At 41.0% G+C, this 26,698-nt stretch overlaps 1 protein-coding gene across 7 annotated transcripts in view; it reads right to left on the reverse strand.

Moving 5' to 3' along the window:
- Window positions 1-2,510: 2,510 nt before the first annotated feature.
- LRRC8D (leucine rich repeat containing 8 family, member D) overlaps window positions 2,511-26,698 on the reverse strand; it is a 41,818-nt gene continuing 17,630 nt past the window's right edge. Inside the window, exons 1-2 of one of the 7 annotated variants that reach the window (XM_010074120.1) lie at window positions 5,224-5,393; window positions 2,511-5,064 (exon numbers count right to left, since the gene is read on the reverse strand). In XM_010074120.1, the coding sequence (XP_010072422.1) occupies window positions 2,823-5,064; window positions 5,224-5,393 (2,412 nt within the window). In that variant the 3' untranslated portion in view covers window positions 2,511-2,822. Of the gene's footprint in view, window positions 5,396-26,698 lie in introns of those variants that run through there. The other 6 variants (XM_010074119.1, XM_010074118.1, XM_010074115.1 and 3 more) reach the window with 6 other exon arrangements.

The raw sequence follows: 26,698 nt of genomic DNA on the forward strand, positions 1-26,698 counted from the left end.
AAAATCCACCTATCCTGAAACACTCTATTCTAATTAGAAACCATACCTGCAGGTTTTCCTAGGAGCAGCTTCTCATACCCCCTCCTTCTGAGATTTATAGGCACCACAGAACAAGTTCAGCATGAGATATACTTGAAATCAGAGATTTTGCTACGCAAACACACTTTTCCCCCATAAAAAAATAGATTAGAGGAAGATATAAACATCTTATTTATTAAATCAAATAGAAATGCAAAATATATTTTACATGCCTTACATGGAAAAGAGATGAACTTCCAAGACTTTAAAGCAAGACTGTGTCAGTTGACACGCAGGAAGTAGGAACACTATAAACAGTCACAAAGAGGAGGAAGGACTGGGGGGAGGCGACATGGGGATGATGCGCAGTTCCTCCCCACTCCGAGAAAACTCTCCTAAAAACAAGAATGGAGTTTATGCTGAGCAAGCATCACAAGCCTGAAATTAACTTTAACATGTACTTATTTTGGAGGAAGTCGTCTAAAGTACAATTGGCTAATATCTAGTCAAAACAGTGGTCTAAATTATGTATACCATACTCATTAAGTGGACACCAGTTTATTTTTTGAACATCAGTAGGGACAGTAGGAGAATCGGAAACACCAAAAAAAGCTTTTAAAAGCTGGATCAATCCACAGCTGCATACTGTGCGACTCTGCTATTAAAATAAGAAAAAAAAAAGATGAAAACTAAAACTATTTTTCTAAAAGTATTCTAATTACTTTGTCATCCTCCAACTCTTCCTCCCTCCTACACACAATTTCTTGGAAGCTGAAATGACACTCAACAGCAAATACAAAGCATACACCAATAGTATATTCCACAGTTTTTCTAAGGAGTCAATAGTCCAGCAATTTTAAAGTGATCTATGTGCAAAAAATAAACACAGGAAAGAGTTTCTTAAAAAAAAAAAATATATATATATATCCACTGCAGCCTTAACTCCTAAATTAAAAAAAAATTCAGAGGGTTAGCACTAAATTTCCCAGGGGAGGACAGATCAGTAACTGCAAGTATTCTGCCAAACCTGCAACTTGGTGTTGCAGAACTGTCAACATCCCAAGCTTACTACCTGCTGGCAAGTGGAAAACAGACTGTATCCCCAAAAGAAGTGGGAAAACCACTATTCATAAACTGGTCTTCTGATATACATAAACATACGGTGCAGGTATGTATTCAGAGACTGCTACCTACAGCTGAGAACAGTCTTCCCAGCATGACTAACAGTAAATGATTAACAAAAAAGTGTGCAAGAGTCTAAGAGCAGTATTTGAAATGTTCCCGACTGCTCAATGCCCCTAGGCCTAAACTATCCCCTCGTTAATAGTGGTGTAAGTCAGGGCAACTCTGGTGAAGTTACAGTAGAAATCGCTGTGCATGAGGATTTCTGTGTGAGAAGAACAGTCCCTTGAACTACAGACTAGTTCAGTCCTGACCGCACTACAATAGGGAATTGTGTTTAAACCATGAGTAATCATGTAATCATCTCCCAGCATAGTACTTCTTTTCTGCACACATGGAATGTAAATGGCCAAGATTTACAACTGATGATTTTGCAGATTTAATGGATTATATTTCTTTAATGGTTCTGGCAATGCAAACTCAGTTAAAAAAAAACAAGACCAAAAAACCAACCAAAAAGAAATCCCACACTCACTGCTGTCTGCTTTTTTCTTTATTTGATGACTTATCTGGCACACAGGTTCTTCTATCTGCGTTAAGTGCTCAAAAGCATCAAATTACTTGGGCTGGGGTGGGGAGAAGAGCGGTCCTATGGTTATAGTCCAAGTGGGGAAGACAGACCACAGTAGGTTATAAAGCTAAATCATGTTTGGGTAAATTGTAACTCTTACGTCTCTGTCTTTTGTCTAGAAAATGGAGGAGATACCCCACTTCCTAAGCAAGGGCTGTGAAACAAAACAATCACCAACTCACAGAATTCCTTGAGCTTCTCAGATGAAAACTCAGTAGAGGAGCAAAACATGAGCAGTAAAGTCACTTGGTGTTTAATGGCTTTCGAAGTCACCTTGCAAAACAGTTCAAATATCAAAATTATGCTCAACTTGAAAGCCAAGTGGCAGCACTCTTCCCTTTTACCACCCACTGCTGCGTGGGACAGAGGAGCATTACAAAAGCTGCAGGGGGGAGACTGGCTGTGTGAATGTGACCAGCCTTTGCCGGTGTAAAGGAGTAGCACTACAGAAGAAATCTCACCCAACAATATGAGGCCTTGAGGATGAAGAATGAAGGCAAACACGCTTGGCCTGATGCAAACCACATACCTTAATACAGGAAAATGGTGGTTCTGGTGCAGTTCAAAGCACAGTCAAACTGGTTTCATTTGCTGAGGATGGCTAAGCACTAACAATACACATCAACATCCATTTCAAGTGCTCTTAGAACCATACCATATACAACATTTAACCTTGTTTTTCTCCCCATAATGCACTAAAGTAAATCCAGACCTTAAAGAATAACTTGCATAGTAAGAAAAGGTCATCAATTTAATCATTTACTTTAAGCAGGCAAGCAAATTTGTAAACATTCAAAAGCGGCAGCATCCAAGTTACAAACAATTTAAGGAAAAAAGAATTGAGATTATTAAGGTTCTTTATCCTCTCAAAAATTTTGGAAATAATCTTTAAAACACTGCAAACATTGAACACTCCATTACACCTCTTCTAATCCTGCTAGTAGTCCTGCCTTCCGTGGAATTCTGCTTTCTAAAATGCATGGTCTCACAATTGCCATACTTTTTAGCATCTGCCATTTGGAAGTCAGCTACCGGAGCATTTCACCTCAGCCTAAATCCCGTTAGCAAAGGGAATGCTTGTGTCTTGATTCAACACCTCTTTAACTTCCGAGGGCAAAGCGTCAAAGAGGTGATCTTCCACCACGAGCCCACTTTTCCTGAGAAGCTGACACTGCCCCAGCGTGGCTGGCAGACGGTCCAAGCAGTTTCCCTTCAGTTCCAGGTGAGTCAGCTGCACCAGTTGACTAATTTTATCTGGGATTGAGGTAATACAGTTTTGTCCCAGACTCAAAGTCCTCAATTTAACACATTTAAACAACTGTTTTGGCAAAACGTCGACTTTGTTTCCTGTGATGTGAAAGTGCTGCAGATTTTGAAGCAAACCTATTTCCACTGGAATCAATGCGATAGAGTTGTAGCTTACATCTAAACACCTAAGTTTCTGTAAACTGAACACTGCAGCTGGTAAGGATTCGAGTTTGTTATTGGAGAGATAAAGAGACTCTAAATTCTTTATGTGGGTAATAGAGGAAGGAATGTTGACTATTTTATTGTGCCACAGCTTTAAACAAGTCAATCTTTTTAAGTGCTGGAAACTGATGATTTCTTCAATTGTGCGTATGCTATTTGACTTTAAATCCAGTTCCTGTAAGTTAGAGAGGCTGAAGATAGCATGGGGAATTCTCTCCAGTTCACAGTTTTGCAGTTCCAACTCCGCAACATTAGTCATTTTCTTAAGGCTATTGAGTACCACAAGCTTAGTGCCATCATTATGAATGACCAGTTTTGTCAGATGTGGTGCCACATCTGTGATATTGGGGGGAATTTTTGTCAAATTGCTCTTCACATTGAGAATTTTAAGGTGTCTCAACTCTCTCAGAGATTCAAGCCCTATCATTTTATTGTTTTCAGAGTTCAAGTTGCCTATCAAGTACAATTCACGGAGGTTTTTGAGCAAATACACCCACGCAGGAATTTCTGCAACATCTGTGAACTTCACATGAAGGCATCTCAAGTGGTCCCGGAGGAAGCTGAAGGCAGTCTGCTCGACCTTCGCAGGGCAGTGGCACAGATGAAGTTCCTGAAGATTTGTCATCTGGGAAATTTTCGCTGGGATTTTCGCTTCAGGAATCAGCTCCAGTTTCAACACATCCAGATCTGTCAGATCAAACACTGCATCGGGAACCCCTGACAGCATGAAAAGATGCAACTCTTGCTTGTCCTGGGCATTGCGGGAAACATGCTGCCGCAGCTTTTCAAAAGTCCATTCATGGTTTAAACTAATTTCCCGTAGTTTGTTCTCACTTACCTCTGACAAAAAGACACCGAATCGCTTAGAATACAGCTGGTCGTACTGATCTACCATATGCAAAAGAAATGCAAAATCATTTTTGACATCAGGGATATCACTGAAGCTACTCTCTTCTCTGACCTTTTCAAAGGAATATTCTTTTAAAGGTATTCGGAACAGCCAGAAAAGCGTGTAGAGGCAGATAAAACCATAGACACAAATCAGGGAAATATAGCTGATAAGCAGCTTCTTCAACATGTAAGCCATGTTGTGTGTACATTCAAACTGTGTGTAGCCAATCAGGTGTTCCACTTTCGGGTTGCAGATGTGTTCAAAACTAATGGTGTTGACAAAGTTTGCGGTATAGCAGAGAATAAATATGAACTTGACAGTCTTGATGACAGTCTGGCCAACGTAGAGCTTGTAAATCAGATCACTGTCCTCCACGTGAGCCCGGAACTTACGGACTTTCTCAAACAGTGCTTTGGCTTGTTCACCATCTTTTTTATCTAAAATAGTGACGCTGGGAACCTCAATCATGGGCTTGTCAGCTGAAAATTTGAAGCCAGACTTTGTTATCATGGGAGTGCTGGCACTTGGGCTTCCTTCATCACTGCTAGTGGAAACATACTTGGGCAGGGACTGGGCACCAGTTAACCTCTGTTTGTTCTCCTCGGAGTCCTCACATGCTGTTTCAGACAATGCTTTTGTAGTCCAAGGGGACTCAAAGCACTTCCCTAATATAGACACAAAATGCTCAATTTTTGAGCAAGTCTTGGGATACTTGAACCAAAAATTGCTACTGACTATTAAAATGATAGTATGGATGAGAACAAGATAGGGAAAATACTTTGAATACCAAGGAAGAGCCAAATGATAGCACATCTGATTAACAAACACATATTGCTGAAAATCCAGATTTGTTTTACGGCCTGAAGAATCTTTCTGCTCCTTCTTCAGCTCCTGGCCTGATTCAGTGGATTGATACTGAGAAGAGGTAGCTCTGCTCAGAGGTACATCAGGTGTTACAGTAGGGTTGCTTCCGAAGGAAACCGTTCTCATTGATGCTTCTTCTACTTGACCAGTGGTTGTTTCAACAGTTGTAAAGTCAGCCTTCCCTGATGTGCCGGGTTGTGCTTTTGAATTTACAGTAGACTGCAACACTGGCAAGCAGACAACCTGGTCTTTGGTCAGCTGCATGGTTCCAGCAAAAATGGCAACCATTAACATAACAACAGCTAGATAATCCATAAACACATCCCACCATGGTTTCAAGATACGGTAAGTTGGCTGGATATCATTGAGCGATGCAACTTCTGCAAGGGTAAACATTCCTACAAGAGAACAAAGACAAGATCAGCATTGTTGACTGATGAGCAGGTTATCTTACCATTTAATAACAATCACACCATGACATACAACATACAGATCCTCAGAAGGTTCCAGTTTTCATTATGCTTTGTTGCCTGTCACACATTGTCCATCATTCCACTCAACACAGTTTTCTCAAATGGTATGTATTGAAATGATGCATTACTTTAGCATCAAAACAGAAGTCTTCTCTTTTCAGCCCAGATGATATTTATGTATCTTTGCCACTTCACAGTACCAGCACCGAGGCCTGCTCTGTGCAACTGAAATGTCTGAAAGGTAAAGTGCTGTAGCTGATACGTATTAATAACATGAAGAGCAACAACTGATCACACTGCACAAAATCTGAGTCTGTAAAAGTGACTGTGTGAGTCTGAATATGTGAAATCCAGAACTAACATTATTTTGTAGTATCTTGCATTTAAGCAAAATAACATTTGTTAAATGCTTTGCACCTTGCTCATGACTCACAACACACTTAGGTCTCTTGTTACATTATGAGCAAGGTCTCTCCTTTTTTTCATCTAACACAATAACAATCAATGTCTCCCCCACTCCTTGCTATTGAGCATCCACATTGCTTACCAGATTGATTGGCTCCTTTCCCTTAATTACCACTGCACAAGCAAAAGTCTTGCAGTTACTACGTGAATATTGGCACAAAGTTTTTTAATGTGAATGTTTTACAGTGAGAAACAGTTATCACCTATTCATTGAACCAAATGGTACAGTATAATTTTTTCCCCCCAATTAATGAAGAAGTAATCCATCCTCAGAAAACTCCAACCCAGTTAACAAAGAAAAAAACCCATGACTCTTTCTTAACATAAGGGGGGAAATTTTTTTAGATTATCATCACAGCCTGGTGATTATAGGAAGCTGGTTAGTCCAGTTAGCACAGGAGCAGGCTGCAAGGCTTTCACTTTAAGTGAAACATATGCACCGTGAGACAAAGCGGCAAACTGATTGTGTGAGAATCCAAACCTCTTTGCAGCTTTAAATAGCTTGCTTTGCTTTTTGTTTTGACCAACTTATCAGCTTTTAAAAAAAAATAAGGTTCCTATGCAAGCAGGATGTGGTAAAATCATTTTAACTGTTGAACTTATGACCCAAATTTGCCATTTCTAAAGTAAAATATGCAGCTTGTGTGCACACATGGAGTTGGGAAGGAGACAGGATGTACATTATCACACAGAGTCTGGCTCCTTTTGGTTGGGAGAAGAACGGCTTAGCAGAGCACAAGGAGATGAAAGCAGGCAGTATAAAGATGCATCAGATCTATTATTTTTAACTTGTAGCATACCAGTTCATACAGACCTGCACCTTACAAACCCTTCAGGACAGTGTCACAGGCAGTGAATATACAACATGATCATTTGATTATTTCTCACCCACGTTTCTCTGAAGAAGATAACAGACATTTCTATACGCAGAAATCAAGTATTAGCTACTGCCTATATGGTCAAAGGCATGCGTTAGCCCCTCTCCTTCCCTGCAAGCAGCCCCCATGATCGCGGTCTGAGGGAAAGGCCAGCAGTCGCTGTTAGAGCCTGGCACGGAGCTCACAATGAAAGCGTCTCCTCCACCACAGGGAGGGATACAGCCCCTGGCCTCCTGTGCTCTCCTCCCAGGAGCTTTCACCAGTTTTGCATACGTAACCAGGGATTTGGTGAAGGCAGCCAGAAAAGAGGGGGATTTATCTCACTGCAGTGCTCATCTTGGTGAGCTTTGCACAGTTGCCAAAATTTAGAAGTGAAGACTCAGTTCCTCAGGGAATGGGCAGAAGGTACTTCCAGTGTTCACTCTTATTTTCCAGGGGGAAATGAATGTCAAATGCTCCTCCCTCATCAGTAACACAAGTCGTTGGGGTCTTACAGTTCTCCCAGCTCCACAAGAGCCTCCTCCTGGCAGCAGGGTTCCTGGGCCTTTCCCCACACACCTCCCGAGGGCTGCAGTGGCTGCAGGAAGCGCCGAAGGACACAGATCAGGAACACACCCCACGGATATCACAGCCGCACAGGGCTCTACTTGAAGCTGGCTACAAACCTCCATTTTCTTTGATGTCTCCCAGGTGCTTACCTAGACTGAGTCACAGCATGACTGCTTGCCCTAGAATTGGTACCTCTGACATTTAAAAACAACCCTGGCAAAAGAATAGCATTAGTCATTTGTACTGTGAACAGAGAGATATGAAAGAACCCTCCTTACTCCTAAAACACAACTGCCACCTGCCCAGGACAGGAGAACCACAAAACAGCAGCAGAGGTTTGGGGTTTTTTTTCGTGCATAGTGTTTATTTTCCTTCTTGGAAGTGGTTTGGAAGGGATGCTCTCACAGACCTCCAGGCTGTGTCCCCGTGGTCTCACCCACCGTGGCAGCTATAGGAACTTCTCCTCCAGGTTACTAGTGTCATGGTTCAACAGGAGAGCATGCAGCCAAACACCCAGCAGGGCCAAGTCCTGTGTGCTTACTACGGCTGTGCCTCTGCACACAGAGCTGTGCAATGTGCAGGGAGAAGGAGGAATGAGATGACTGCTGTAACCAATGTGTAGCTGCTCCTGCTTGTTCCTCTGGGGCTAGCCTTTCCCTCAACTTTGCGCTAGCTAATTAAGTGGGAAGTTAACTTCAATGCGGTTTGGGGCACAACATGCAGAATTCTTTTCATAGGATGAAGGTGATTTTTTTGTCTCTGCCATGAGAACACATGGATAAAGCACCGAAACCCAAGCACTGCAGACGTGGCTGCTCTAAGCAACTGAAATAATGGAAAAGAAATGAGAGCACACAAAGTGGTTCCAGCTAGAGATTTAGAACAATTAAAAAAGCTAAAGCTAAAAATCACTGTCAGGACTCTGTCTTGCACGCACACAAAATGGTTTCAGAAAAGGTTAGGAGACACAACAGAGCCCATGTAATCCTCTTTGTGGGGCTGTAGGCAGCGTGGTGTAACAGGAGCTTTACACAGAGAAGTACCACATTCAGTGCTCTGAACATGTCTTTTCTTTCAAGTTACTGATACTCACAGAAGAGCTGCTGTTTTGGCAGAGATTAGCAGTTATAAAACACAAAAAACCCTGTGTCGCATTACTGTCCAACACTGTGTCTCACAAAAGAAAACCATCACTTTTTCTACCTACCAGAAATCAATTCCAGGAGCTGAAAACAGATTTCAGTCCTGATACGCCTAAAATATTTAAATTCTCCCTGCCTTAAAAACCAAAATTAAAAACTATAAACCTACGCACAGTAGAAGACACATTCTGACTAACAAGCTGCAAATAAACTTGATACTTTCTCCCTTAAATTCATCATTACATGTATTGGTGCTTGATTTTACTAAACTAATAACCATAGAAGTTAACTTTAATTTTATTTTTGCAGATGCTTAGAAGACAAATTATTAAGGGGTACTCAGAACAACAGGTCTCTACAGTACTGTAATATTTTTGGGTTTTCTTTATTCCAAGGTTAAATTTAAATTATTTAAAGCTTTCAAAACCTGCTTTTAAAGCCTACTGTCCAGAATATTCCTTGGAGTAAGCAGATAGTCCTGCAGCTCCCTGCCATAGGTGGTCTCCCCTCAAGACCAGTGCACACACTATTCACAACCCTGATGCAAAAAAAGTCTGTAAACAGGTAGCTCAAACTGAAGACCAAAGTACTATGCAGCTGAAAAGCCAAAATTCCTATTTCTCATGGTAAAAATATGCATTTCTTTCAGCCCTTTTCAAGGCTTGCAAGGCACTGAATGGACCCTTGAGGCTGAGCAGAACGTGGGGTTTTGACACACCAAGATCTAGACTCAAACTATAAAACTGTGGTTCTTGAAGATAAATAATTTTTTAATTCCCAATATGGACTGTCAGGACAGTCTCCTTTTTAAAATAGTGTATATTAGCTCAGTTTTAGTAAGCATAGATTTTAATTCAAGTCTATAACAGTATGATATTCAGGGCTGCACAGCTATACAAAATAAGGAAGACCTTTAATCTTAGCAAATGATCCTTTCATTAGTCTTAAAGAAAAGCTATAACAGAGCTTAGAATGTGATTAACCTGATGAATTTTTTCCGACACCTTTCAGACTATCAATGCTGAAATACAAAGTGGACATATTGGGTTATTTCCTAAGAAAAAGTTCTAGTTTAAATACAGAAGTCGGAGGAAAAGGAAGCAGCGGATTGGTACGTCACCGATGTTTATTTACATCCTACTTCTTCCTGTACTTACTGACAAAAACTTAAATCTGTCTGTCCCTGTAATTCACTGTCCCTCCTGTTTCAAAAGCATATTTAAAGTTAAAGCAAATTCAAAGTCAAACAAATAAAAACAGAATTGTAGCACATGAACCTCTCATTTTACTTTCAGGTTCCCAAGGCTCCGAACAAGCCCACTTTGTTTCAGGAAACAAAAAGATTCTTGAATTAGTTTTGTCACTGAAACTGGTCAAGAATTTCCTAAATTAAAAAAAAAAAAAAAAAACACCCAAAACATTTCTAGTTGAAAAAAAAAGTGCTACCATGAACAAAACTGTTTTCTCCCTTCCCACAGGAAATTAAAGAGAAGAAAAGTTTTCCCATAACTAAAAGACTTTGATAGCTTGCTTTTGATCAAGTGACCATAGGTTTAAATCTATTTCCACTGTATATTTTACTCTTTCTTTCCACCAACCATTGCTCCTTCCTTTGTTTTTCCACTTCTGCAATATCCTATTAAGGCAAACAATTAGACCTTAATGTGATAAGAATGGATTATGAGATTCCTCCCAGCCAGGATGTTGCAAATATCAATTTTTCCACAATCTGCAAAGATCAAAAAGATGCCACCGTCCACTTTTTTTTTTCCTTCCCTGCAGAACCAAGTGTAAGAAGCCTCAGAGCCCTTGTGAAACAATGCATAAAAACATTCAGAAAAGAGGCTATGAATGGGTTTATGCATTCTAAGCACACAGACACATTCATCACCTGCATTGGTTATTCAGTTTTGAGATCAAGAGAAGTTAAAAACAAACTGAAGGAGGTTTAACAAAACACCAGTACGCTTTGGGATCTAGTAATAGAGGGATGTTGTCCCTGCTACTGCAGCTGGGAATATTACAACTATTCTTAATCTGGTTTGTACCTCCTAATATGCTGTCTGAGGCACTGGCTCTGAATAGCTGTAGGGAAGCAGTAGCTCACTGGAAAAAGAGGAGTCTGCTGCTTTATTCCACAGAGGATTATTGTGCTTTGCTCTACCTGACCTGACTCAAGTTACAAAACCAGTTTTAGGTACAACTGTGACTACAGTTCCTCAAGCATCCTGCAAATCAAATGCCCAAATTTAGCTAAGCATCGATTTGTGCACTGAATGCTCCTACTACCTGAAAAGCCCAGGAAACATTCCACAATAAAATATAACATAGGTATTTTTAAAGATGTGTTTCTCTACTATATTAAATGTTCTGCTACTTCTTCAGTAACAGAAAGTATTGCAGAACATTAACTAACACCAGAACGCAAGGACTACAGTGCAGAGATCAGTGCTTTTGTCTCAGGAACATCAAAACTAGATTTAACATAAGCACCTGCATGGAAGATTTCCATTATTTTTTTCCACCAATTTAGAACAAGAAGAATTCCCACTCACTATTTCTTCCTCAAACATCTGACACTGACCAAATATACCAGTTTTAGATCAATTTGCAAGATGTGGGTTGGTTTGTTTGGCTGTCCCTTTACTGAGCACATTGTTACGGTTTTGGCCTATTTGATATTTCAGGCTAAGCAAATTTTTATCGGATAAGATATTTATTTATCTGTACAATTTGACTTTCTTAAAATCAATTGCATGTCACCCTGAAGGTAGTATTTTAGAGATGGTATACCACAAGACACTCTGTGGGCGTAATGGATGATAACTGAGTAAGGAGAAAGCAATGAATACAGAGCTGAAAGGAGATTTCCTATAGAGAAAAACACTCCAACTAAGGAACAAGAGCTCCACAATAGCTTTTAATTATAACTAAATCTCATTATATAAATATATATGGAAAAATGTGCTGTTATTTGATATCATACTTACATGATTAAGGAGAATTAATTGTCACCAATTATACACTCAGTATTTGAGAAATAAGTAAATAAAAATACCCCCCCCCCCCCCCCCCCCCCACACACACCCACAACTGTTTACAAAGAAAAGACACAAACCCCACAAAACTTTCACAACTTACCCATCTCCCCAACTCCCCCATCCCACTGCCCAAATCACACAGCTATAATTTTGGACTTTCCCTTAAAGGGAATATATAATCTCCAATATAGACTGTAAATAAATTCCTCAACTCAGAAATCATAATCTTTATGAACAACATTGACCTGACTGACAGTAATTTAGTAAATAAAAAATTATCAAAAACCTGATTTCTCTCAGACTGCACACAGAAATACTAGCCTTCAATAAGTTGGACACAAAAATAAGACTCTTGCTTTATATAATCAATGTCAAATCAGCACCCATTTACAAAAAATAAATCTATAAAAAACTTTTTTCTTTATTTACATCTTCAAAAATCCAGTCCTTCAAAGCTGGGCTTTTTCAGGTTGTATAACACTCTAACCTACTTTTGGATCCTGCTATTTAAGTGTTTACACTGAATCTTCCTTGTTTACCAGCTCTTTGAAGGTCTAGTGCTATACACCACTCCTACACAGATGGTTTTGCAATCAATGTGATATTTAAAAAGCAGCGTTAGCAGCCATGATTTCCCTAACAAAAACCTCTCGAATCATACCTCATTCCTGCCTTGCTGTAAATGACCAGAGAGGTCTGTTTAAGAATGACTTTCAAGACAGGAGCCTGGTGTTGTATTTCTGACTATCTCCCCAAAACATCCAAAGATTAACAACACAATTAACTCTGTGTTTGCCACATTTGATTTCTGTGTCCACAGAGCCCAGAAAAAGAACAACTTCCCACTTCGCCTACTGCTGTTCTCCTGAGCCATCCTCTTGTGAGAGGGCTGCTTTGACCACAAGTACAAGCTTCAGTTTTTGTTCACATTTATCCCCAGGCTTCAGGGCACAGTGCAGGCGCTCAGTATCTTTCAGAATATGACTTTGTCGGGTTTTGACTTTGAAAAGCTCAGAGAGATACTAAGCTGAATGTTCAGCAACACTGTGCTCCGTCCTCACTTCACACAGATTAGTACCACTGGAGACCATAAAGGGCGTGAGAGGAGAGAAGGAGAAGAAAACAAGAGTGGAGAGGAGAGTGGTCCTCGAGCATCTCTCTGTGTGGCTCTCCGTAGCTGGTAAAGAAAGAGCTCAGTATTATGTATGTTACAGTTCAAGTCAGTCAACCACATGTGAATTTACAGTTATAAAACAAACCACCTAGCAAGGTAACATGCAAGAAACCAAGAGAGATTACTAATGAGGTTAGACCCCAGCAGGAGTAAATACTGAACTTATGCTTTTCATATCTGTAAGTAACAGCCCATGAACACACAGGCATTTGACAGGCAATTTCTCTCGGGAAGAACAGGAATCTTGCATAGCAAACTGCCTGAACAGCAGTCCTACAGCAGAACAAGGACCTTGCAGATGAAGGCAAGGACATGCCTCGGTGTACCCCTGCACACGTGCTCCAAACCTTACTTTGCTGTTACAACCGCCGTTATTTATGCAATACCGATTTACCCTTCTTTTATCCAAGGCAGCACATCACCAAAGTTGCAACACTAAGGCTGAGCAATTAGATTTCCAACAGCGTTTTCTGTTTTAGCTAGTCAGACTAGTGCAAAACCAGTGAGCAGACACTTTGTATCTCCTTTCACAGAATTCCTAAAACATACCAAACCGGTAATCTCAAAAAGACAGCCTAACTTGTGTGTGCAATATCCACAATTTAACAGTAAGCATTTTTACTCAAGTACAGACACAACTGAAAGTTATTGCAGTTGATTTAACCTGTGCAGACACGGATGTACAATGCAATTAAAAGTTACACCATCCAATAAACTCTAACAGCTGCTTGCGCTTCAGTGTTAAATATTTAATCTTGTTGCCGTTTCAAAATCTGCTGTTCCCCTATTAGCCAGTGAAGTTTCTGCAGTTTTTGCACAACTGCTATCAGAAGTACAAGAACACACAGTAAACATCTAGAGCTTCTACTGACCAGAGCACTTTGGGAATTTATCAAGATGCAAAAGCAGGCTACACCAAAATAAAAGCACATCTCGTAACTCTAGTCCCTAGAGGCTGCTTTTTATCACTAAAAAAAAAACCTCCAGCAACACATTTTTTAAAAAAGTAATTAAAAGGATTGGAAGAGAAAAAGGAAAAAGAAATCCCTTTTTGTTTAAAAATCTGAAAAACAGAACAGTTAAAAAATGTTTAGACTCTGAGATGTTATTTAAATTTGCTTTTACATAAGTAAGTCCATATGGCTACAAAGTTTGTTACATGAAATATCTTGATCTCAGGTAGAGAGGGCACTCAGCGACTCATGCAGTTCCTCTGAAAAATACTCCTTTCTGATCCACAGCCACACATGCTTCCAGTCTCTCATCTTGTTCTGGATTCACTTGGAACTTGGGCAACTTCAAAAGCAGGAAGAAACTCAACTTGACATAGAGCTGCTAGTTTGATAATTTTAAGCCACAGACTGCAAAGATACAAATCTTATTACAGGACACATTCGTACCTTTAACTACACGGCCTAAACATACCTAAAGAATAGGAAGGAGTGCTTACCAAAGAAAAAAATGTGTCGCTGAAGTTCATGTTGCTGTAGGTTTTAATAGCCCCTCTTAAGGGCAAAATGACCCTTCCACCCTAACTCATGGTACTAAAGTCTAAGTTTATTCCATTTCTAAACTTTATTCCAATCAGAACAGAAGCAGGTTTACTCAGTAACTAAAGCAAGTTATTCCCAATGAACACTTTCCTTCTTTTTATTTTTTAATGGACATGCCAGCGACCTTGTACTGGAACATTCACAGCATCCTCATGGAGATCTAGAGCCAAGAGCAGACAAAAAGTTCCTTTAGTTAAAGAACAGGCTCCATTGTTCCCTACTTGAGCTGGTTCATCTCTTCAGACAGAACAGCAAACACAGTGACTCTCACTGGGTTACACATTAAACAGGAGTTTCATGTATAAGATTCGCACACATATGAACTACAGTATTTCAGGTACCTGCAGTGACACTTCCATTACCTCCATTATCTAAAAGCAATCTAGGAAAGGTCGCACTTAAATTAAAAAAATAAAACAACAAAAGCAAATTAAAACACACACACACAAACACCAAAAAGCAAGCACCCAACAAGAAGCTACATGTAAACACCAGCCTCCTACTCGCACATCGGAGTTCCTCTTTTCCGTGGCAAGAGAGGTACGAAGGTGCATCAACCACAGTTGAGAGTCACGATATGAAAAACCACACTTTAAGTCCACCTTTCCCTTTACCCAATATGTCAACACAGAGATGCCTTGATTTAAAAAAAAAAAACCCTGAATTTAAAAAAAAAAAAAAAAAAAAAAAAAAAAAAAAAAAAGGCAAGTTTACAGCTCATGAAACAGGCTGCACCCTCAGTTTTCAAATACACAGCCTCTCCAAGTCTTCATGGGACAATAGTCAAACTATGTTCTTACTTAAATGTCATGCAGCTTCTTTTCTCCCCAGAGAGAAGGGGAGACTTCCTCACTCAAGCTGAGGACTAGCTGTAAAGCCATGTCACAGAAACTACTTGAGATAACTGCTATGCAGCCTCCGACACCCCTCCCACCATCCTGTCTCCCCCACCCTGGGCAGACACCAGCCAACAGATAGCCTGCTCCCAGCCCTACCTGCTCTTTATCAGGCAGAGAGATCTTCTGTGCTTTGGACGTCCTGCCAGATGGGTAACAACAATGATTTCTCACATAAAACTCTGATCAACAGATGAAGGATAACTTATTAATGTTGCTGCAAAAAAAATCCAATGGCTGAATCTCCAGTGGGTTCATGCCAGGGAAAATGCCTGCAGCTGAAGCATTTATCCTCAAATGGATTTTTAAAATTTACTATATTTCTTTTTCCTCTTCTAAACTTAAGCTGCTTTCTGTAAGAGGTAAGCTATTTACTTAGTCCCATAATTGTTTGGTTCAGGGTGTGTACTTCAATCTCAGTACTTAAGCATAAAAAGGAATTACACTACAACACATATTTTGGAGGCTGACGTTTTGAAATTTTGCTAATGAGTTCTGATCACCTCCTTCCTTTTTATGCTGTATTTTCTCAAAACCCATTCAAAATGTTGCCTTAAGAACAGAAAAAAAAAAACCAATCAAGACTTGCTGTCTTCCCTGCGATTGTAGCGTTCCTGCTCTAACAAGCAAGTTCCCAGCTCTGCAAAAAAGGTTCAGTAAGGCTCAATCGTATTGTTTGCTGCCATTCACCAGCACCAACAGATCCACCCGGCCTCCAATTTAAATATTTATTATTGCTAAATTTGTATTATGATTTGACCCAAATGCTTCAGCTGGAATTGTAACCTCTGCACTGAGGGCCCTCCAGCAGGAAGCAGGCAGACAACCCTTGCCCCTGAAGACTTAGGATCTAAAAGTGATTATTTGTTAGGCAATGACAAGCATGTTTGTGACTGTAAAATTCAAGGCAAAAAACCAAAGCCCATCAGGCTTCCAGAAAGACAGAAAAAGTGGGATAGCAGTGTGATTAAAAGTATAATCAAACTTAGCATTTTAATGCACTGCTATCTTTGAAAAGGCTTAACATTATGTCCAGATAAATCTGTTTACAGTTACAGCATTCCTATATACTTAGTTGTACTCCTTTCCACTGGTTTGAGGATGATGCTATCTCAAAAATAAGGCACTAAACATAACAGCTCTTGAAACCTACCTTGCCAGTAAAACAGACAATGAACCTTTCTGATTATGTACTTCCCTTCAACTCAAACAAAATAAAGATATAGAAACCAGACGTTTTATTCAATCTTATCTACAGACAGATGTCACTCCAGCTCCGGCACTTATCACCTTGCCATGATTACTACAGCCTTCTTCACACACTCGCAATAACATTTTTGGCAGCCTCCTTCCCAGACATGCAGTCATGTACCATGTCACTGTCTGTCTGACTTTTACAGCTAACATGCTATCTGCTTGCATGGCCAAATGGGGAAATGGGGCCAGAGGCAGCTTTTCTTATTCCGCAGGCAGCTTCCCCTTACCCCAGGTGCTCACCATTTCAATATGTTTTGGCAAGTTACTCATCATTTAAAGCAGCACAACAGCCACTCCCCAGCTACTACAGAAATAAAAGGAAAGCTGCCCTCTAACTGGAGGAAAACAAAACAGTTGAGTTTCACTGTTGCCATTGTTTCAATACACAGCCAAAACAGGTAATTTTCACATCCTGCAGCAAGCCCCAGTCAGGTCCCCAGGAGGTTCTGTGCAAGCATGGGTAACCAGCAAGGCAAGTTCAGGATGCAGCACTAGCATCACACTGACCTGGGAGAAAAAGCGTCCTCTCCTTCGAAATCATCTTCCACCCCTTCCACTAGCATGGCAAGATTTAAAAAAAACAGGGCAAATGTAAAGTCTGAGCTTGTACAAGTATATCACCACTGATTTCGGAGTCCTGGCTCTCATTGTGCCTTCCATCGAGAATAATGCAAGGGTTTCAGAAAAAGGCACAATCCAGCCCCCCCTTGCTGCTCTGGTGTCCTGTGCAGAACAAGGTGTAGAACCCAGGACTTGTCCCAAGGCAAATTGTTCTTTAACATAATTTCCATCAGTATTCTATAATCATGTGTGATGGACAGGACATCACCCACTCACACGAGTGTCATGGTTTAGGCCCAGACAGCTACTAAGCACCACCACCATGCAGCCGCTTGCTCAGTCACTCACACCTCCCCCCCACCAGGATGGGGAGGAGAATTGTAAGAAAGAAAGAAAAAAAAAAGTAAAACCTCACAGGTTGAGACAAGGGCAGAGAGGGTTCACTAACCACTTATGGTCGTGGGCAAAACAGACTCAACTTGGGGAAAAAAATCAATTTTATCTGTTACTAATCAAAACCAGTGTTGGATAATGAGAAATAAAACCAAATCTTAAACACACCTTTCCCATCGCCCTTCCCTCCTTCCCAGGCTCAACCTCACTCCTGATTTCTCTGCCTCCTCTCCCCTCAGCAGCACAGGGGAAAGGGAATGGGGGTTGCAGTCAGTCCATCACATGTTGCCTCTGCCACTCCTTCCTCCTCAAGGAAAGACTCCCCACATTCTTCCCCTGCTCCAGTGAGGGGTCCCTCTCACGGGAGATAGTCCTCCACAAACTTCTCCTATGTGAGTCCTTCCCACGGGCTGCAGTTCTTCACTAACTGCCCCACCATGCATCCCTTCCATGAGGCGCAGCCCTTCAGGAACAGACTGCTCTGGCATGGGTCCCTTCCACAGGGTCACAGCCTCCTTTGGGCGCATCCATCTGCTCTAGCATGAGGTCCTCCAGGGGCTGCAGGGGGATCTCTGCTCCACTGTTGCCCTCCATGGCTGCAGGGGCACAGCTGCCGTCTCAGCACACGCTTGCAGGGGAATCTCTGCTCTGGCACACCTCCTTCCCCTCCTTTCTTCACTGACCTTGGTGACTGCATAGCTGTCTCTCTCGCATCCCACTTCTCTCTCCACTGCAGCTTTCATCAGTTTTTTTCTTGTCTTAAATATGTTCTCACAGAGGCAGTGTCACAGTCGCTGACTGGCTCAGCCTTGGCCAGAGCCAGGTCCAACTTAGAGCCAGGGAAGCTTCCAGCAGCTTTTCATGGGAGTCACCCCTATAGCATGTCTTCCCCCACATCCCCCCAAACCCCACCACACAAGCACAATACAGTGAAGCAAGAACAATGGAGCAAATGTCACTTTTATCTTGTAACCATGCCAGAAAACACCAGTTCCAGGGCAGTGGTGGTGGTGGGTGACAGGACAACCACAATGGTCCGCTCCCACAGGCATGCAGAGACCTCCTCACACTGAATGATCCGGCAGCACGGCCCTACAGGCCCGCAAACACCTTTCTCTTGGAACAGGGTAGCCTGGAGGCAACCTGCAACTACCAGGGTACAGCAGGGATTACTTGAGCTCTGGGTTTGCATTTCAAACTGTTGACTCAACGCAAAACAAAAACACAAAATGGCCACAAACGGGCCACACAGTAACCTGTTTCAAGTCATGGCTGAACGCAAGTAATCTTCGATACACCAGATCTATTCATAAGCTTGACTGGCACTATTTTAACAAGGATCTAGTCAAGAATGTTAGGACAACTAGCCAACCTCTTTATTTATATGTTCTTGTTATCTCATCTGCACGCTTGGACTACTGCCTGTGCATGTGGGTGTACAGCAATAATATACATATGACTACATTCCCATAAGCCATCAGTTAAGAGTTTAGGATTTGTCATGGACAGACCAAAACATGAACAAAACCATCCAGTTCATTTATTATAAAGCTTTGTAACAGCCTGTCTTTGACCAGGAATTTTTCATGCCAAATTATGCCTCAAGTACATTTTTTTAAAATTAGAAAAATGTTATCAAGGTCCAGAACTCTATAGTAGTTTTTATTCCCTTTTAAGTTAAACAGGAATTCTAATCTCAGTTTCAAGTTATTCAAAGGCTAACAATAAAAACCATTTATCTTAGATATAAAACCACCAAGTGATTTTTGGATTAACAAAACTTAATTAAATTATTCCTTTAAGCCTTCCCTGGTTTCAGTTTCCCACGAACAGACTTGCTTTAGGAAGCCAAAGTGAAGCACCATTCTCTATTCCCCTCACAAAGCTTGGGATATCCACATACAGCACCAACTGACTTTGCAGGACAGACCCGAAATGGTGACTTGAAGGCAGGTGATGTGCTACTTCTGTAAGCTCTCGCACATGGACACAGCCATGTCCATGTTCACAGTGAACTGGTCCTGGATCACAAGGCCTTTGCAGAAATATCAAAGTTGGATCCTTGCTCACCACGCATAAGCAGGCATGATATGGCTGTTGCTTTGGGTTTGAAGCCAAGAAAGGGAAGAGCCAGTTCAACAGCACTCAGAGACATTTTTCTTTAGGTTTGATGGAAAGTTGCAGCCTTGTCCCAAATGGGGCTAATGGCTTATTGTGCTGCTTGCTCTGTTTCGAGTGGCATAGCTACTGTTGGGTTAAAACATTCTTTATATGACAGACCACTATGGCAATCCTGCTGCTGATTCATTAGGGGCATCTTATCTCTGTCTCATCATGCCACGCATCAGATGCCACTACCTTTCACAATACTTGCATTGTATGTTATATGCTCCTTCTGTAGCACTCAGCTCCTGGGTCTTGGTCAGAGTTCCTTCATACTCAAACAAAACAAAAAGTTATTTTTGGACAAAAAGCTAGACTCTGCTAGTGCTTGGTATTTATATTGCATAAAAGGTTCATTTTCCTACCTCTATATCAAAGCCTTACTGCATTATATATTGTGTAATCCTGTCTCAAAAAGATTACAGCCCAAAAACTCCAAGTTGAATTGCATCAGATTTCATACCGTAAGACATGGCAGAGTGTTTGAGAAAGGCTGAGTTTGGACCCACAAAAGGATAAACCTTTAAGTCTACACCATGGCCTAGAAATGGGAATAAATCTCCTTTTATCTTCTACGTTAGCAACACTTTGACCACAGGAAAAGTGACAAAGTAAAGTAGCCCAAAAAAGTTTGCAAGTATTAGCAGTGCGTTGGAATTATTCCTTAATAAGTGACTCTATTCTGACAAGTGACTGAACAAAGATACCATTGAAGAATATAAGTAAGCAGGAAATTTTGCTAGTTCCATGTGGGTGTACAATCCACAAATAAAGCTACTTGTCTCCAGTTATTGGAACTCTACCTCAGGGAGCGTAGCTGAGGTTTCCACATACAGTTAACCTGGGGATAATGCTTCTTACTGTTCTGCATAGACTTACTTGCTGAAACTGGCCCTATTCACTGATACTTGCTTTGTCAAGTTAAGAGAAGTGAGTCGTAATAAAGCTTTACTTCTGCCTCTGAGGGGAGAAGATACAACTGGCTGTATATGTACAAGAAACAAACAAAATGAGCAATCATGAATTGGCTTTAAAACAAAAACAAAACCCCCATAAAAAAATAGAACAGTCATGGAGGTAAAGGCCAACAGGCTTACACTACAAGATCGCATGTTATATAAATAAGAGCAGTAATCCTATTGTGACTCATTTATTAGGGAATCTTTACTGCCTTCGGTTACAAAAAAAAAAAAATTGTGTGATGATGGCACGCTTGAAATTAACCAGTTACATAAAACTATTTCTTGCTTCTGAGTTGCTCTTTGTGAATAGCTGCAATTTGAACAGTGATCTGAATAAAGATCCTTCTACCCCCTCACTATAACACAGACCCAAAATGAGCAAAAGCGTAAGCAGATTAACATGAGACATTCAAACTTTCCAGGTTAGACTTGCATTTAAGCTTTTTAATAAGGAGCTCTACACCTCTGTAGTCCAAGGCAAAGGCCAGCAAGCAACAATCAACTAGGTTATGTCACCACAGCCAGCTACTACAGTCTTCTCCAGTCCTCTGAGACAGCTGTCACTGTCAAAGCCAGAACAAACCACAGGTCTGATCCTCCAACTCCTAGACAAGGTCCCCCTGCCACTGTAACACCATCTCACCAACCACCAGAGAACAAACTATTTCTTCTCAGCAATTTAAGTCACTGAAAACCCACAGGATATAAAACTATAAATTACCACAACCATAGCAAAAACCCATACAGCCAAAACATAGCAGCAAAGTGCAGTCATTTCTCTATAGATGAAAGCCAAGGGATTCCTAGTGTTTTCTTTCCTCTAATGCACAAAACCAAAATGCCAGCAGTATGGTCCTTGGTAGAAGCCCAAAGACCACTTAAAAGTCTTCATTTTCAAGATGTCTTGGAGTACACAACTTATTTCATTATTTCCCCCCCTCAAACAAAGTACAAAAGCAGCTTCAGCTTCCTCTATAAGCCCCTTTGACTCTCAGAACTCTGGTGGGCAGAAAAGAACACCAAGAGTTATAAATACAGCTTGTATTTGGCATTAACTGAACATCTTTAATTTATGATTTACAATTACATTACAAAATGCACATATACACAAATGTGTCTTACGGATCAAGCCATCTTTCCACAGTTAGCAAATGATGCAATTTACTCAGTCATCACAGTCCAGATTAGACCAGTGACACTGTAAGACATCACACAAGCAATACAATAGCATGTACTGAAGAACTACTGAAAACTCATTTAACAAATAAAATCCATCTCGCAAAAAAAATCCCACAGGAGTCTTTTGCCGCAGTATATCAACTGTATTTCAGACTCAGCATTCCCAAATGTTTAGCTTTTTCTACAACAAAGAATTTAACTTGTGTTGGAATGACTGCACACAGGGAAAACTATGGCATTCATACAAGAGCCACAAAACACCACTTACCAACTATGCTTCTTGATGCAACTCTTAAGAGCTAATTCATAGCATCTATATGACTTTAACTTGTATTTCCTCCTGTTCCAAGGTCCAGTACCCATACGTGATGCTTTGCCAGGTTAGTGCTATATTACGCTAGATGGGCAGCCCAGGGCGGTAGGACTGAGCTCTTACTTTTATCCCCACACACAGCTTCAAAGGAAGTCCACTCACTAGTCCCATCTTTGGACCACAAATTGCATGACCACAAAATAACCATTCCCACCTACAAAGACAGAAATGCTAAAATGCTTGATCTTTTGCATTTGCTCAAGTTTTAAAACTTTTATTGCACTACCATTCTTTTGATGTTCTTGGCTTAAGACCTCCCTCCCTCTCTTTGCTATTCTGAAGATTCCTTGCCACCAAGACTCTTGGACAATGCAAAGACATGGGTCACAAGACACATCCAGGAGCTGACTGCTTTTCTTTGAGCATGCACATGTGTTTCTGTGGACACAAACAATGACAAACACAGAAGAGCTCTCTGCTCTTCAAGTGACATCTGGGGAACACACTGAGGTAGACAATACCAACAAGGTGAGTAGCTACTTCCAGTGCCTGGAGACAGTGAAAGGGAAGAAGCAATGAAACCTATACCTCCCCGTCACCGATTTCTGTCCATTAGTATCTACCAGATGCAACTGCCACACACAGATAAAGCTGTGGGTATGCTTGTGTGCACCTGCATGTAATGTTTGGAGGAAAAAAAAAAAAAAAAGAAAAAAGAAAAAAGTAAATTAATATTGAGACACTTGTAACTCTCAATTTAAGAACGGTAGAAACTCTCCAAAACAAGTGTCAGGAGATGTTAATAAAGGAAACTGAAGACTTTTCCTTGATAAAAAACGCAGCTAGGCCTTCTTCCTTTCACATCTTATATCTCCTTGCTCTATTCCCTTTCTCTCTCCACTTCTGAAGACATCAGTCCTCAAATAAAGCCCATGCATTTTCTCTGCAGATCAATTACTTTAAATACAATGGAGGGACACTGTACAAGTATGATCACTGAAAAGCTGAATGTTCAAAACCAGTTTGTTACTCTGATCCATGTATATTGTGTTTGCATATCAGCATGTATGCCCTGCAATCAGAGGCACAATGACACATTTTCGCATGCAGGGTGCGTTCTCCCTTTATCAGCACCTCCCCTTCATACACACACCCTCAGTGTTCCTTCAGCCAGCACTACATTTCTTCTCATATTAAATTTAGCAGCAGACCTCTGAATCACCAGTTCCTGTTGTTGAACGTAGCTAGAAACAGACGTTGCAGCAAAAGAAGTTTCCTAGTAAACAATTATAGAATTATCTGCCCACTATGTTAAACCCCATTGTTACAAAATGGCTTTAAACCCTCGAACAAGAGTTTTTATAGATGTATATGAAACCAGATAATTTCATACCCTGAGGTGCCTAATCCTTCCTATAATTATATTAGTTCTTACCCATAATAGTATCATGCATCAGCAAGTTCCAGAGATTAATTGTCCACTATAAAAAAAAAAAAAAAAATCATCAAATGCCCCCCAAAATGTTGTTTATAAGCTCATTGCTTGTGAGCCTCCCACTGCACTTATTCCATTCCATTCCACTTTTCCTTCTCAATTCTTCAGATGGACCTTCAAGAAGAGGAACAGAAAGATTTGCGCTACTACTTTGCAAGAGAAGAACAGGACAAAGACTCCAAAACTGGTTATATGCAGGAAAGAACGGCTCCAGAGAGAGGAGAGCAGAGTTCAGACAGTGCTACAGTCAAGGTAATCCACCCTGCAGAGAGGAATTACTTCCTAGCATAAGCAGAGTGGAAATGCACCCATGTTTCCTAGTTTGAGTCCAGGAGGAACCATATGCATGGTTAGGAAACCACTTGTGGACTCCAATTTCTTCTGTTTCTCTCAAAATATATAACAGAGGAACTATGTATCTCAGGCCAAGAGGCACCATCCATGTATATGTCTCGCACGTATATACATACATACGTACACACACACACTATATATATACTTTCTATCAGAGAGGACAGCTGGCGCTCAGTTATTTAGCATATGAGGAACATTTTGTTTTGCAGGTTTGTACAGTCCCATCTATGAATTACTGAAGCCAGAGGGACACCACAGACTACTATACTCAATTATTCCTGTATTTAGCCCAGAGGACTACATGTAACTGTAAGCCAAACCTTTGTTTGCCCAACATAACACTTCCAGAAAAGCTTTCAGCCCTGGGAACATTTTGGGTGGAATTTACTATTTTCTTTTGTCATTTATTTGTTCCAGCACTTACACTCTCTTACCATCACAAATGCATGTTTTATTTCTAATTGCCTGACTTCAGCTCCCAGCCAGCAGTTCTGTTAGCCTGTTCTGTTAGCTTTTCAGCCTCCGGCACACTCTCCCTCAGAAGGTGCTTCCCGACAATTATCAAGCCACTCCATTATCTATCAAGAAACAACAGATCCAGCAACAGAAAGAGCTTTTCAGGCTCTCCTTGTGGTACCTGCCTTCAAGTATGTTCTCTGACTCTCTTCTGAACTCACTCCCATTCTCAACAGCCTGCTCGCGACCCCAGAACCATACACAACTCACCTTCTTTTGCCCGTTACCCCTCCTACTTACACACCACTCGCACACCTTTGCTGCCCTGCAGGAGCATGGGTTGTCATGCCCTGTTGTCTATTCACTGTGCCCCCAAGCAGTCTTCTCCCCAAGCTCCTGTTCTGTCACTATGTTGAAGTACAACACCTGCAGGCCCCGTGACCTTGCATCAGACTATATTAAAATACAGTTATGACTGATACAGCTCACCAGGATACCCAGATGACTCTGTACAAGCTGCCTAGCATGATATGGCCTGCCAACTGTATCCGTACAGATACCGTCCTTGTCTCCAGGTACATGATGAAAAGTTTTGATGGAATATGGCCTTACCTCAATCCTTAACAGAGATTTCTAGAAACATTCCCATTTGATAATGATTCACCACCAATGACTAACTTTTAAACATCAGTTAGTCAGTTCTTAATTCTTTTACTTCTGCAATACCACATAGCACTAACATGTCAGGACAGAAGTCCCAAAGGGGTATGTCAAAATCCTAACTGGCTACCTCTGCTGTTGCCGAGAAACAGAACTATAGGTAGCACTTGGAAGGAGCCAGGGAGTAGCAGGGGACCGCGAGGGTTGGGACTGTCTCACTGCCCCTGCATCAGATGCGTTTTGAAGACATAGCTTTACTACATCTCATGCAGGTCCCTCTCTCAAGTAAAACTCAAGTTTTCAGCATGTCTCCTCGTTTGCTAAGACACATTTCCCTTGAAGTGATACAGACTGATATTAATCTGCCTAATGTTTTATCAATTGAATGTTGCATTAGTTTTTCCAATATTTTGATGAGAATTAATGTCAAGCTAGCTGGAATATAGCTGAATCAATCATCCACCCTTCCCTTGTCTACTCTGGCACAGTTAACTTTAAGACCCTCAATACCAACAGTTATTAAAAATTGTCTGCAGTCCTACAGACTTTTCAGCAAGCTCTTTAAAACAATCAAGTCACAGCACTGCTGATTTACGTATGTCTATCCCTAGAAAGTAATAAATCCTTATTCATTAAGATGGATTTAATTCTCTGTTGGAATGGCATTGATGGTGTCACATTCTGCAGCTTCCCAGATATGGAACAGTATTAACAAATGATTTCTACTTTTCCTGAATAAGCCATTTTATTAACTCCATCTAGTAACTGGAATTATTTGTTTCCTAACATACTTTAGCTGTAGAAAATATGCAGAGTTAATTCTCTAACTTCTTAACTTCTAATGTGTGCTAATTCTCATGTATCCGTTGTCCCCTTAGTTACTGTATTTTGCTGTGAAATTTCTAGATATGTCCTGAAGCCAGAGAGCTGCTAGTGTAGTTGTTGTCTGTTTTTCTTTGAACCAGAATTTCTGCTTTTGGGCTATTTAGTATCTTCTTATATAGAGATATCCCTGTTTTCCATTCACATTTTTCTTCCTACAATAGCCAACCAAGTTCTCCAACATAAGAAGTAGGCTCTTTCGAAGCATTACATATACTGTCTTTGGAGCTGCTCTCTGTTTGTCCATCCTGTACATAACTGGGTCACACTTGATGGTCCCATGGCAACCACCCGCTTCCAGTTGTGTGATACCAAAGTCCACAGTAGCCGTCTCAGCTGAAGAGCTGAAACAAGAGCTGACCTGCATGGGGCTGAATTTCCAAGGCACTGAACACCTTCCCATGATGCCAACAGGCTGTTCACCACCTCAGAAGCAACAAAACAAAACAGACAAGAACGCATAAAGAGAAACAAACCCGTATGTTTGCTGATTAGCCATTTCAGACATGTCCAAAAAGCACTTAAAAAAAAAATCTATATTAATTCCTCCTATTCCTTGACTATAAAGATGAGGCATTTAGCGAGTCACCAACTTGGTGAGTCAACCAGACCGAACAACAAACACATTCAAGCTCCTCCTCATCAACCTGACCCTGCCCCAGGTTAATAACTTCTCCATACTACCAGCCATCTGCTGCATGTTTGATGAACAAGGCAAAATGAGCTGACCTCAGTCCTATCCCAGTGTCGCGCTACCACAGAGACTGCAGCACTCGTCAGCAGCCTCAGCAGAGAAGAAAGGCCATGCAAGGCACAAGCACTCCGAGTGGAGATACAACATTCCTTATCTGCCCA

The sequence above is a fragment of the Pterocles gutturalis genome, unplaced genomic scaffold, assembly GCF_000699245.1.
Source record: "Pterocles gutturalis isolate BGI_N339 unplaced genomic scaffold, ASM69924v1 scaffold5822, whole genome shotgun sequence".
NCBI lineage: Eukaryota > Metazoa > Chordata > Aves > Pterocliformes > Pteroclidae > Pterocles > Pterocles gutturalis.